The sequence below is a fragment of the Balaenoptera acutorostrata genome, chromosome X, assembly GCF_949987535.1.
Source record: "Balaenoptera acutorostrata chromosome X, mBalAcu1.1, whole genome shotgun sequence".
Classification (NCBI taxonomy): Eukaryota; Metazoa; Chordata; class Mammalia; order Artiodactyla; family Balaenopteridae; genus Balaenoptera; species Balaenoptera acutorostrata.
In genome coordinates this window covers 65,033,951-65,047,994 of record NC_080085.1, presented here as the reverse complement: position 1 = coordinate 65,047,994, position 14,044 = coordinate 65,033,951, and the positions used below count along the sequence as shown (strand labels likewise).

Here is a 14,044-nt window from a genome sequence, read left to right as displayed (position 1 = left end):
TATCTCAAGATGGGACCATCCTGTATTGACTGGATCAGACCTAAATCCAATGACAGCTGTCCATATAAGAAGATGAACAATACAGAGATACAGGCAAGAAGGTCATATGAAGATGGAGGCAGAGATTGTGGTTATGCTGCCACAAGTGAAGGAACACCAGGAGCACCAGAAATTGGAAGAAGCAAGGGAAGATCCCCCTCTAGAGATTTGGAGGGAGCATGGCCCTGCCGACACCTTGATTTTGGATTTCTGGCCTCCACTGTGAAATAATGAGTTTCTATTAAACCACCAAGTTTGTGGTAAAGTGTTGCAGGAGTCCTAGAAAAGTAATACAGGGGGATTAAAGAAAGGCATTAGAAAGGACATGACACTTCAAGGACCTTAAAGGAAGAGAAGGATTTTTTTTCTTCAGCTGCTGCAAAAAGCTTTATTGTTTCCATTTGGTCCAAGGCTTGGGAGAGGGCTCCAGGGTGGTTAAAAACTGCCTAGTGGCTGCAGAGAGGGGCTTCAGGCAGAAGCCCTGACACTAAAGGGGCTCCTCAAAGGCCACTGGGCTCCGGAGGCTCCTAGTCGTACTTGACGGTGAGCCTTTCGAAGAGATACTCGCCCAGCCCAGCCTGGGGACCAGCCAGCATGCAGAGGTTGGTCAGGTGGTCACCCATCTTCTTGATGAGTTTCACCTCTTCATCTAGGAAGTGGCTCTCCAGGAAATTGCAGAAATGGGGGTCTGCACAGGCAGAACCCAGGGCATGCAGATCCAAAAGGACCTGGTTCAGGTTCTTCTTCATGTTAATGGCGGCTTCCATAGCGTCCTGGGTTTTACCCCACTCATCCTGAGATGGCTTCTGCACGTTCTGGAAGAGGGCGCTGCCGCTGTGCTGGTTTTGCCTTTTCAAGAGATGCTCGGCGCCCTCACGCTTCTCTTTGGCCAATTCGCGGAAAAAGTGGCCCACGCCCTCCAGAGCCACATCGTCGCGGTCGAAATAGAAGCCCAGAGAGAGGTAGGTGCAGGAGGCCCGCAGATGCATGTTGACTAGGTGGTTGTCGGCGGCCTACACCTCGGTGGAATAATTCTGATGAATCTGGGAGCTCACGGTTGATCGGTAATAAGGAGTTAAGCTCAAAAAATGGTGTTGGCTGGTCCCGGTGACCAAGGATAGATGAGTGGCTGACTCCGAAGGTTGTGACTGGAAAAAGGGTTGGAGGATGGTCAGAGGCTGGAGCAAAGGGCATCCCTGGGTCTGTTCCGTCCAAACACTGTTGAAGCAAGAGACAGATCCGGGGGACCACCGAGCGCACTGCCAAAGAGAATTTTGATGTGCAGAAGAGCACAAAGGGAATTCCAAGCTGAGGGAACAGCATAAGGAAAGACATGGACATATTAAATAGAGGATGTCCTGTGGTTGGAGTGCCAGCTATGTAGAGCTGGAAAGATACTGGAACTATTTCATGATTATTAGCCTAGGGATTTTGACATTTTGTTATTCAGACTTTAGGAAGCCACTGAAGATTCTGACGGTTTGAAGTAACGAGAGAGAATACCCTGTTATTTAACAAAGCTGAGGACACTCGTTGACTGCTCTGTGTGTGTGTGTTGACTCCACATTTCCTAGATGCCAATGGATTGGTTTGTATGTTTGTATACCCAGCCAAAGAGGGTGCTCAGGGAGCATTTGTGTTACATGGATGGGAACATCTCTTTTCTTGCCTTGTTCTGCGCTTGCTCTTTTGAAACACATCCTCCATTCTTGGCAGGATCTAATTAGGACCACATATTTTGCTGCATAATCCCCAGTGCAATGTCCTTGGGGATTTGACATGATTGCCTATATGGATGGAGCTGGAGAGGTTAGTTCAGGGAAGACCAGGCCTCAAACTCAACCAGAGCTTCTGTTTCCTTCCTAAAGTAATCTTTTCTCACTCTCCTTTTACCTGTATTATTTGTTCCATGATCTGAGACAGTCATTATTCACCACATTACACTATCACCATCACCATCGTCACCACCATTATCAACATCAGCAGTAGGAGCAGCAGTTATGAACAGAGTAAAAGGAAGATACAACAGGAACTACTAGTGTGGATAGAAGGAAACTCACGACTTCATCAATGACTTAGGAAAGCTTTCCTGCAGAAAGGGAGATTTCAGGAACTTCTGGAATACATGCACAATCAGACATATTTATTTTATGCTTGTATATGCCAAGCCTTTTGCCAGGTGTTTTCATACACCTTAACTCATGAACTTCTCTCTGTGAGGTAGAGATTATAATTGTTAGCCCCTTTTTACAAATGAAGAGATTGTGGCTTTGAGAAGACTCTGTAAACCATCTAGGATTACACTAGTAAGGGGCAGAACCCGAGGTCATTTGATTCAAGTCCAGTGCTTTTCTACTACAACACAGCTCAGCTTGCTTTCCTCTGCCTGGGTTGGTGGCAGTCAGGGAATGAGGTACACTCTGGGGTACTGGATTTTATATTAAGAGGAATCCTTTAAGGTCCTTTCCTTAAAGGAGAAGAGGGAACCACGTCCAAGAAGCCTTGAACCAGATGTTTCCAAGGCTAGTTGAGCTCAGTCTGACTGGGTCTCTTTACTCTGAGGCTACTGTTCAAACCACAAGACTACATTGCAGTTTCCAACAGTGTACATTTGGCACTACTAGTACCTCCCACACTAAATAAGGCCTGTGAGTCCGTGCCTGAGGGAGATCACACTGTGCAGGGCAGTCTGATGGTGCCCAACCCAAGGAAGCTCAAAACCCACATCATACGTTCCATACATTATCCACAGAACACAGAATGCACAGCCGCATGATGGAGAGCTGCATTTCACTGTGGGATCTGGTTAAAGATGCCTGCTGATCTCTGTCCATGGTCCTGCTCTAAGTCTGGACACACTCACCACCCACCAACACCCCTACTACCACCTTGCTTAGGCCCTCCTCAGTGCTGCTAGGCCACAAACATTTGGCCTGTGCCTTCATCTGGGGCTTCTTCAATGGCCCTTGGCAACTGAAGATGAAAATGGTTTTCTCCAGACCTCAGTTCCCTAACTTTGAGTCATGCAGCCTGTCCCAGCATGTTTCAAAGGCTCATCCTGAGAAAGCGCTCAGTGGGAGAAGGTGTCCTTGCCTAGGCTGGCTTTGAACACAGCAGCCAAGGCATCTGAGCATGCTGAGAAAATGGGGGCCGGACACCCCAGACACGCTTAATTGGAACCAGCACTTCACTCATTTGGCTTTGATTTGTGGGCCCAGATGTTACAACTCAGCTCTACCTTCAAAGAACAATGAACTCAAGCAAAGGGTTTTGTTTGTTTATTTGTTTTAAGGCTTCAAGGAAGGGAATGTCCACAGTGGGGCATTGTTTTTTAATAGATTGTCATGAACAAATGACATGATGTATGTGAATGTCCATCATAAATCACAAATGTTCATCATTGCTATCATCTAAACACTAAGGTTCAGTGCCTCGTCTAGCTACCTAATGTGTGACCATGACCTTTATTTTCCACGTTTATAAAGTAGAGAGTGAGAATTCAAGGGTAAAATGTCCTAAAGTTCCAAAGCCTTCCCAGTCTGGCCCCATTCAACCCATCCAAATTTGGCTTCCTCCTTGGAGCAAGCCCTGGCTCCAGCCATGATGTTCATGTCACTGATTCCCAAATACATTGCTCACAATTCCTCTTCAGCACTTCCTCAGCTCATGCTCTTCTCACTGCCTAGCAAGTCCTACTTCTCCCCCAGGGCCACCCCTACCTGGCACATGCCCTGGGGAACCCCAAACTCCTTTGGTCTCCTGACCAAAAAGGCCCTGACTTATTCTCACCTCTCACTCAGCCCTCATTCTGCACTGCCTGAGAGTATTGCTCTCCTGTGTTTCCATCCCTAGGCTAATAGACTTTAGGTTTCTTTGAGGTAAAGACTATGTCTTTAGTTGTCTTTGTTTTCTCCTCCTGAGACCTAATACAGGTTCCCAACCAAACACTAACTGAATAGCTCATAAATGAAGATCCCCTTGCTCCTCCTAGGGCTGCTGAAAGAAAAAAAGTGACATGCCTGTCTATTGTCAGGAGGGAGAGAGCTATAGTTTTCTAATGTTATTTACGACAAAGGAGGGAAGTATTGAGGCAATTTGTCAGTTCCATTATATTTAATGGGAGCCCTCAATGTACTGGGTGCTGCCCCTCAAATATTTAATGGGAGCCCTCAGTGTTCTGGGTACTGCCCCTCAAACACGAGGAACAGCTAATGCTGGTTTCAATTCACTGCCCTCTCAAATCTGCCCCCCCCCCCCGAGTTCCTTTGGTCCATTCTTTGGAATTCGCAAGGGAAAGGTGCCATAAAGTCCCAGCCAGAGGCCATTATTATGATGGTTATATAGTCTCTGGGCACAATGGTGGTACATTATATGAAAAATAATATGGTAGTTTCCTCCCTTGTATATGCATGTGATACTGCGATAATGTTATTCTGTTATTCATCTTATTTTATCCCTGTGGGCTAAGGTAGAAAACAAATTTGAGCTGAAAAACATCCTATGTCTGTCCTCAGCATGATGGAGAGAAACTTTCTGGGTCCAGCTCCAGGATAGAAGCACCTCTTATGTCCCCAAAGTTTCCAGACACTATAGTTCCCTTCACTGGGAACAGGCTGAATTGTGGGACTGTTAGGGAGTATGGCAGGCTAAAAAATCACAATACCCATGGCACTTGCTTGGCATCTGAAAGGCTGTGACCATTTTGGAACACCAGTTCCAGAGGCTAAGAATCATCCAGGCATGCAACATGGAAATAATGGAGGAGTTAAATATTTTCCCCAAAGAGAAACTCCAGTAAACTCTTTTTAATCTTGCTATCAAGCTCTATTAGCCAGTGAATAAAGAGATTATGCTCTCCATTTCTGCCATAGAGAAACTGAAAGTCAGAGAGGTTCAGTGATTTGTTGAACATCACACAGTTTGTCAACAGCAAAATTAAAGTCAAAACCCAAGATTCTAGGTCCTAGTCTCATACTCCTTCATTATTCCACTTTGCCCCAATGGACATGCTACAATTGACTGCTAAATAGCAGGGGCCAGTTGTTCCCAAATGGCAGCTTCTTGCATTGAAGTCTTATGGTGACTCTCTCCTTTAGATCTACGTTATAGGGAGAACACTATGTAAGAGATCCTTTGTTACATTTTTAGTCGGTAAAACCCCAGGGAAAGGGGCAATGTGAGCTAAGACAAGGCAGCTAAGACAGCTGCCTTGACCTGAGTTCCACTTCAGACAAGGCAAAGAATGTAGTGAAAATCTGATCAATGCCTTATATTCAGTGCTTCTGTTGTGCTAGGCACTGTGCTCAGACATGGGCACCAAAGTTACAAGTACCTGCTTTCAAGTGAAATCAGTATCTTGAAGATATCCATGTTCATTTCAGCATTATTAACAACAGCCAAGATATGGAAACAACCTAAATGTCTGTTGATGGATGATTGGATAAAGAAAATATTACACACACACACACTCACACACACACCTACACATTCACAATGGAATATTATTCAACCTTACAAAAGAAGGAAATCCTGCCACTTGTGACAACATGGATAAACCTGGAAGACATTATCCTAAGTGAAATTAGCCAGAAACTGAAAGACAAATACTGCATTATCTCACTTACATGTGGAATCTAAAAAAGTTGAACTCAAAAATGGAATAGAGTGGTGTTTGGTAGGGGCTGGGTGTGGGGGAAATGGGGAGCTATCAAAGGGTATATAGATTCAGTTATACAGGATGAGTAAGTTCTTAAAATCTAAGGTACAGCATGGTAACTATAGTTAATAATACTGTATTTTATAGTTGAACTTTGCCAAGAGACTTGATCTTAAGTGTTCTCACCACACCAAAAAGAAAACAAAATCATAACTATGTGAGGTGATGGATGTGTTAATTAGCTTGATTGTAGTAATCATTTCAAAATGTATACATATATCAAAATATCACATTGTCCACCTAAATATATACGATTTTTATTTGTAAAGTTTAAAAGTACCTGCTCTCCTCTCTATAGGTGAACAGTCTAGAAAGGGAAGACACATAAGCAGACAGCGTCAGTATCATATGCTGAGTATAGTGATTAGGGTAAACATGGGTGCTGTGGGAGCATAGAGGAGGACACTCAGGCTAGTCTACAGGTAGGAATGGAGCCTCAGAAGTTTTCTTGGAGTAACTACAACTAACAATAGTGCCTGGCCCATTGAAAGCACTCAATAAAAGTTATTTATTATTACTATGGCAATAGACATTATTCCTGCCCTCAGGGAGCTCGTAGTCTAGTAAGAGAGAATGTATCAATACATAACTATAACTTCATGCTAAATGGTCTGCTTGAGAAGAGAGAAATGGATAATAGCCCATATTCAATGAACGCCACCTATGTGCCAAGCCCTGTTCTAAGGGCATTATGTATAATCCTCCATTTAGTTCCCACAACTACCCTATGTTTAATTCCATTTCCCTCAAGTATAGGTGAGGCAACTGAGGCACAGAGAAGTAAAGTAACTTGCCTAAAGCCAAGTTAGTTACAACTAATGAATGGCATTAAGTAGTCGCATACGAGAAAGGAAAAAAAAAGCAGCCCCTTACATCTGAAAGCTGGCCTGGCACTCACAGGTAGGACATAAACCTGTTGTTCTCCTGCAGGACATAAACAATCTCACAAAATACCCACAGCAGACAATATTACTCTGAGAACATCATAAAGTGAGACAAAGCAAAGCTGCTTCATAATTTAGTCTAAGCACAGACAAAAACAAGGTCACCCTTGTTTTGTGCCACCCACAAAAGCTTAATTCTCACTTTAGTCTTCCTTCCTTATAGATAAGATTTATTAAGGTGCTCAGTCATAGAATTGCCCTTCCTTTCTGATAGCATTCGATATAGAATGAACCCCTACTTTCTTAGACTCTCTCCCAAATTACCCAACCAAAGCTCACAATAAGTCCTTTCTACCACCTGTAATAAGTCCTTTCTACCACCCTTTTACTAAGACACCTCATAGTTTCCTATTGTATTAGTCTCCTAGTTCTGTCATAACAAAATACCACAGACTGAGTGGCTTCAAAATTTTTCTCACAGTTCTATGGAGGCTAGAAGTCCAAGATCAAGGTGTTGGCACATTTGGTTTCTCCTGAGACTTCTCTCTTTGTCTTGCAGATGGCTGCCTTCTTGCTGTGTCCTCACGTCTTTTTTCTGTACTCATGTGCCCCTAGTGTCTCTTTGTGTGTCAAAATTTTCTCCCTTTATAAGGGCACCACTCATATTGGATTTGGGCTCACCCTAGCCACCTCATTTTAACTTAGTCACCTCCTTAAAGACCCAACTCCAAATACATTATGAGGTATTGGGTGGTTAGGGCTTCAATATATGAATTTGGGAGGGGTCACAGTTCAGCAGTTACCCTTATTTTTCTTCACATTTATCCCAGTGACTGAAAGATGCAAATGTATTTGCACAGGGCCTGACAGATGCAAGATAAAGAAGATATTGCTTTTATTCTCAAGATATGTATATCTAACTTCTTTGTGGCTCAATTTTCTCACCTGTAAAACAGGAAAAATAAAATTGTGTTTGTTGTGAGGCTTAAATAAAATAATTCATGTAAATTGCTTAGCATAGTATCTGGCACATAGTAGGGACTCAAAAAATATCAATTACTTGAAGATGAGCTATTATTTATAGATGAGTTTCACAGATATAAAATGAGAAGGAGAAATACAAAAATATGCAGGCTAAACAATACACTGCTTAATAACCAAGAGATCACTGAAGAAATCAAAGAGAAAATTAAAAAACACCTAGAAACAAATGACAGTGAAAACATGATGACCCAAAACCTATGGGATGCAGCAAAAGCAGTTCTAAGAGGGAAGTTTATAGCAATACAATCCTACCTTAAGACACAAGAAAAGTCTCAAATAAACAACCTAACCTTACACCTAAAGCAATTAGAGAAAGAAGAACAAGAAAACCCCAAAGTTAGCAGAAGGAAAGAAATCATAAAGATCAAATCAGAAATAAAAAGAAATGAAGGAAACAGTACCAAAGATCAATAAAACTAAAAGCTGGTTCTTTGAGAAGATAAAATTGATAAACCATTAGCCAGACTCATCAAGAAAAAAAAAGGGAGAAGACTCAAATTAACAGAATGAGAAATGAAAGAGAAGTAACAACTGACACTGCAGAAATACAAAGGATCATGAGACATTACTACAAGCAACTATGTGCCAATAAAATGGACGATCTGCAAGAAATAGACAAATTCTTAGAAAAGCACAACCTTCCGAGACTGAACCAGGAAGAAATAGAAAATATAAACAGACCAATCACAAGCACTGAAATTGAGACTGTGATTAAAAATCTTCCAACAAACAAAAGCCCAGGACCAGATGGCTTCACAGGCTAATTCTATCAAACATTTAGAGAAGAGCTGACACCTATCCTTCTCAAACGCTTCCAAAATATAGCAGAGGGAGGAACACTTCCAAACTCATTCTATAAGGCCACCATCACTCTGATACCAAAATCAGACAAAGATGTCACAAAAAAGGAAACTACAAGCCAATAACTCTGATGAACATAGATGCAAGAATCCTCAACAAACTACTAGCAAACAGAATCTAACAGCACATTAAAAGGGTCATACACCATGATCAAGTGGGGTTTATCCCAGGAATGCAAGGATTCTTCAATATATGCAAATCAATCAATGTGATACACCATATTAACAAACTGAAGAATAAAAACCATATGATTATCTCAACAGATGCAGAAAAAGCTTTCGACAAAATTCAACACGCATTTATGATAAAAACCCTCCAGAAAGTAGGCATAGAGGGAACTTATATCAACATAATAAAGGCCATATATGACAAACCCACAGCCAACATCATTCTCATTGGTGAAAAACTGAAACCATTTCCACTAAGATCAGGAACAAGACAAGGTTGCCCACTCTCACCACTGTTATTCAACATAGTTTTGGAAGTTTTAGCCACAGCAATCAGAGAAGAAAAAGAAATAAAAGGAATCCAAATCAGAAAAGATGAAGTAAAGCTGTCACTGTTTGCAGATGACATGATATTATATAGAGAGAATCCTAAATACACTACCAGAAAAATACTAGAGCTAATCAATGAATTTGGTAAAGTAGCAGGATACAAAATTAATGCACAGAAATCTCTTGCATTCCTATACACCAATGATGAAAAATCTGAAAGAGAAATTAAGAAAACACTCCCATTTACCACTGCAACAAAAAGAATAAAATACCTAGGAATAAACTTACCTAAGGAGACAAAAGACCTATATGCAGAAAACTATAAGACACTGATGAAAGAAATTAAAGATGTTACAAACAGATGGACAGATATACCATGTTCTTCGATTGGAAGAATCAACATTGTGAAAATGACTATACTACTCAAAGCAATCTACAGATTCAATGCAATCCCTATCAAACTACCAATGGCATTTTTCACAGAACTAGAACAAAAAATTTCACAATTTGTATGGAAACACAAAAGATCCCGAATAGCCAAAGCAATCTTGGGGAAGAAAAATGGACCTGGAGGAATCAGGCTCCTGGACTTCAGACTATACTACAAAGCTACAGTAATCAAGACAGTATGGTACTGGCACAAAAACAGAACTATAGATCAATGGAACAGGATAGAAAGTCCAGAGATAAAGCCACGCACATATGGTCACCTTATTTTTGATAAAGGAGGCAAGAATATACAATGGAGAAAAGACAGCCTCTTCAATAAGTGGTGCTGGGAAAACTGGACAGCTACATGTAAAAGAATGAAAGTAGAACACTGCCTAACACCATACAGAAAAATGAACTCAAAATGGATTAAAGACCTAAATGTAAGGCCAGACACTTAGAGGAAAACATACACAGAACACCCTATGACATAAATCACAACAAGATCCTTTTTGATCAACCTCCTGGAGAAATGGAAATAAAAACAAAAATAAACAAATGGGACCTAATTAAAATTGAAAGCTTTTGCACAGCAAAGGAAACCATAAACAAGAGGAAAAGACAACCCTCAGAATAGGAGAAAATATTTGCAAATGAAGCAACTGACAAAGAATTAGTCTCCAAAATTTACAAGCAGCTCATGCAGCTCAATATCATAAAAAGAAACAACCCAATCCCAAAATAGGCAGAAGACCTAAATAGATATTTCTCCAAAGAAGATATACAGATTGCCAAGAAACACATGAAAGAATGCTCAACAGCATTAATCATTAGAGAAATGCAAATCAAAACTACGATGAGGTATCACCTCACACCAGTCAGAATGGCCATCATCAAAAAATCTACAAACAGTAAATGCTGGAGAGGGTGTGGAGAAAAGGGAACCCTCTTGCACTGTTGGTGGGAATGTAAATTGATACAGCCACTATGGAGAACAGTATGGAGGTTCCTCAAAAAACTAAAAATAGAACTACCATACGACCCAGAAATCCCACTACTGGGCATATACCCTGAGAAAACCGTAATTCAAAAAGAGTCATGTACCACAATGTTCATTGCAGCTCTATTTACAATAGCCAGGACATGGAAGCAACGTAAGTGTCCATCGACAGATGAATGGATAAAGAAGATGTGGCACATATATACAATGGAATATTACTCAGCCATCAAAAGAAACGAAATTGAGTTATTTGTAGTGAGGTGGATGGACCTAGAGTCTGTCATACAGATTAAAGTAAGTCAGAAAGAGAAAAACAAATGCCGTATGCTAACACATACATATCGAATCCAAAAAAAAAAAGGTTATGAAGAACCTAGGGGCAGGACAGGAATAAAGATGTAGACCTACTCGAGAATGGACTTGAGGACATGGGGAGGGGGAAGGGTAAGCTGGGATGAAGTGAGAGACTGGCATGGACTTATGTACACTAGCAAAAGTAAAATAGATAGCTAGTGGGTAGCAGCTGCATAGCAGAGGGAGATCAGCTCGGTGCTTTGTGACCACCTAAAGGGGTGGGATTGGGAGGGTGGGAGGGGACGCAAGAGGGAGGAGATACGGGGATATATGTGTATGTATAGCTGATTCACTTTTTTATAAACAGAAACTAACACACCATTGTAAAGCAATTATACTCCAATAAAGATGTTAAAAAAAAAACGAGAAGGAGAAAGGACAAGAGTGTTCCAAGCAGGTGGAATGGCAAAACGCAAGGCATGGAGATGAGGAATTGTAAAAGGGCCCCGTTTACTGCTCAGTGATGAAAGACCCAAGGAGAGTGCCTCAAACTTGAAAAGGCAACCCAGACCTTGTTGGCAATGAGATATCTAGAAGTATGATATCTCATACTTTGCCAGGGAAAGGGAAACAGACTCCTCCCAACCTGTGCTATTTCTGGGGAAGGGTTGTGTGACAGGCCATAGAGGTTCTGTTGAGGGTGACTGTGAGAGTTGCACATAACAGGTCTCAAAGCCTGAGCTTTGGCAGCAAAATGAGGCTGCAGCTGTGGCAGCAGATAAATTTGAAATTGGGCCCTGCCAGACTGGAGAAGCTGTGCTTTGGTAATGGCTTGCTGGAACAAGTGCACACAAAGTAGCTTAGTTTTACCCCTTCTGTTCTAGCACTAACCTTTCCATCTTTTGCCCTGGCTCCTAGTGGTGGTGACTCAGGGGATTAGGCCCCAACATTACACCCAGAGCTCCAGGAGTGCTGAATGGTCCCTTTTAAGTTGCTCTCAAATCCCTTGCTGTTTCCTATTGGGTTCCCAGGAATTCTGAAGGAAAATGACCACCTAAGGGATTTCTCTATGACAGCAGTCAGGCACATCCCATATCCTTCCAGGCACATTCACGTTTCCTTCTTCTCTCCTTCTTTATTCCAAAAAACCCCTCAGCCTTCTCCAGTTCTCTGGGGAATGTCCCTTCATCCAACCCTTCCAACACAACCCACCCTACTGGGGGCCTAGACTCTGAAGTTAAGGGTAGGTAGAGGCTGACGCTTGGTGGAAGAAGCCATTGCAATATTCTTCCCCAAACTTCAGAGCGCCCTCTCGGTACACATAACTACCCTAAAAGGCGTGGGAGAGTGATGTCCAGCTGCGTGTCTGCTGGGGGTAGAACGCGTCACTGGCGCGGTGGACTGGGCTGGCTGCAAGAATGCGGGGTGGGGGGTGGGGGTGGGGAAGGGGGTGCGCGCCCTTTATGACAGGTGGCCGCGCAGTGCGCGCTCCCGGGCGCCTGAGGGGAGGGAGGGACAGACGGACAAAGTGGGAGGGGGCACATGGGAAGGGACCGTAGAGAGGGTAAAGAGAGCGCGGGAGGAAAAAAGAGGGCTGTGGTGAGGAAGGGAGGTAGAGGGGGGATCGCGTCCAGCAAGAACAGCCCTGTTGGAGGAAACAATGGCAGGGGCAATAGCGATGGTGGCAGCCGAGGCAGTCCCACTCTGGGCACCTTTCTGAATGGGCAGAGGCAGCTCGGGGAGAAGAGGAGACCAGGCAGCGCCCGCAGAGGCTCTGAGAAAAGCGGCGCGGGAGGAGAAGGGGGAGGAGGAGGAGGTGGAGAAAGGCCGGGGTGGGGGGGGGGGAGGAGGAGTGGGCAAGAGGCAGGGGGAGAACCCGGGAAGGAAAACCAGTAGCATCAGCAGCAGCAGCAGCAGCAGCAGCCACCGCCACAGCAGTAGCAGTAGCGGCAGTAGCAGCATTTAGCAATAGCTTTAACAGCGATAGCGACAGTAGCAGCCGCCCTCCTTCTCTCTCCTTCCCGCGGACGGCCACAGCGACCGCACTGAGCAGGGATCCAGCGCCGCGCGCGCAGCCCGCTGGTGAGATAGCTCCGGCCCGAGCAAGCGGAGGTGCACGCTAAGAGCGGACTCCAGGAGCAGCCGGCGGCCGCTGAGGCGCTGAGTTTCAGGGCCAGAACCTGATAGCTCTGAAGCCATCTAGCACCGCCGCAGCGGCGGCGCCTGAAGGAGATAGTCGCGTCCACCTGGCGGGCCCGGCGCATGGAGCTGAGGCAGAGGCGGCGGCGGCGGCGGCAGCAGTAGCAGCAGCGGCGGCGGGGGCAGCTCGAGCAGCTGCGGCGACGGCGGCAGCCCAGCCTTGACTGCGGCCGCTCTAGCCCCAGCGCCCGCTGCCTGAGCCCGCCGGCGACTTGCACCTCGGGAGTCGGCCCGGGAGGTGAGTACGAGCGCTGCCATCCAGCCCCCTGGCCTTCTCGCCAGCTTCCCGGTTGGTGCAGGGTGGCGGCGGCAGGGGGTGGAACGGATTGGGGAAAGCCGAGCGAGAAGAGGAAGGGAAAACAGAAGGGAGGACGTCTGTGTGAGAATGGCGTGCGTGTGTCTGTATACGAGGGAGTGAGGCCGCGAGGGCGAGAGATCCCGGCTAGCCCTGACAGGCACTGCAATCTAGGAAAGGCCTCTGTGCTTGCGCCGGCGTGTGTGTGTGGGGTGGGGGGGAGGGGAAACGAGCGGGCCGGAGCCGCCGGGCTCAGAGCCGGGCGGCGGGGGCCAGCTGAGTGCCGCTTCCTTTCGGGCCGGCTTTCGGGAGATCCTGTCTGGGGAACGGGCACTAACACTGCACGCTCCGGCGCGAGCGGGCAAACGCACGCGGCGGCGGCGACCGGGCGTCAGGGCCAAAGCGGCAAAGGTGTGAAGCGCGGTCGCCGGCGGCTCCCGTGCGCGCTGGGCTGCCCTGGCGACCACAGAGCGCCCCTGAGCACGCGCCACCCGACCAAGGCCGCGGGCGGGTCTAAGTTGGGGGCCTACCGAGCCTCACCCGGCTTGTCACCTTTGCGTAATTGGCCCGCGGCCCCTTCCCGCTCTCGGTGGCAGTCGAATCGACGCTTTCCTGCGTGGCTTCTGGCGCTTCGCTCTGCCGCGCCCCGCAGCACACGTCCGCTCCGCTCTCGCACACCCGGTGGGGCGGGGAGGCCGCGAGCCCGCTCGGGGAGCGGGGCCAGGCTCCGGGAAAGTGTGGAAAACGCGCCGCTGAGTTGGCGCCGTTCTGCTGAGGAATCCAGTG

The 14,044-nt window shown here is 45.5% G+C and overlaps 2 protein-coding genes across 2 annotated transcripts in view; one reads left to right on the top strand and one right to left on the bottom strand.

Annotated features, from left to right (window-relative positions):
- Positions 1-505: 505 nt before the first annotated feature.
- On the bottom strand, positions 506-1,109 carry LOC102997695 (ferritin light chain). The gene has a single exon (XM_057538888.1). It carries the CDS (start codon positions 1,026-1,028, stop codon positions 567-569), a length of 462 nt encoding a protein of 153 aa, XP_057394871.1. The 5' UTR covers positions 1,029-1,109; the 3' UTR covers positions 506-566.
- An 11,558-nt stretch (positions 1,110-12,667) lies between these two features.
- Positions 12,668-14,044, top strand: part of NEXMIF (neurite extension and migration factor) — a 144,124-nt gene continuing 142,747 nt past the window's right edge. The window contains exon 1 of the mRNA XM_057538887.1: positions 12,668-13,201. The gene's annotated coding sequence lies outside the window, so the exon portion shown is untranslated. The remainder of the gene's footprint in view (positions 13,202-14,044) is intronic.

What these genes read in the sequence shown, in the direction of transcription:
- LOC102997695 (XM_057538888.1), bottom strand. Translation starts at nt 1,028, where the DNA reads ATGCATCTGCGGGCCTCCTGCACCTACCTCTCTCTGGGCTTCTATTTC.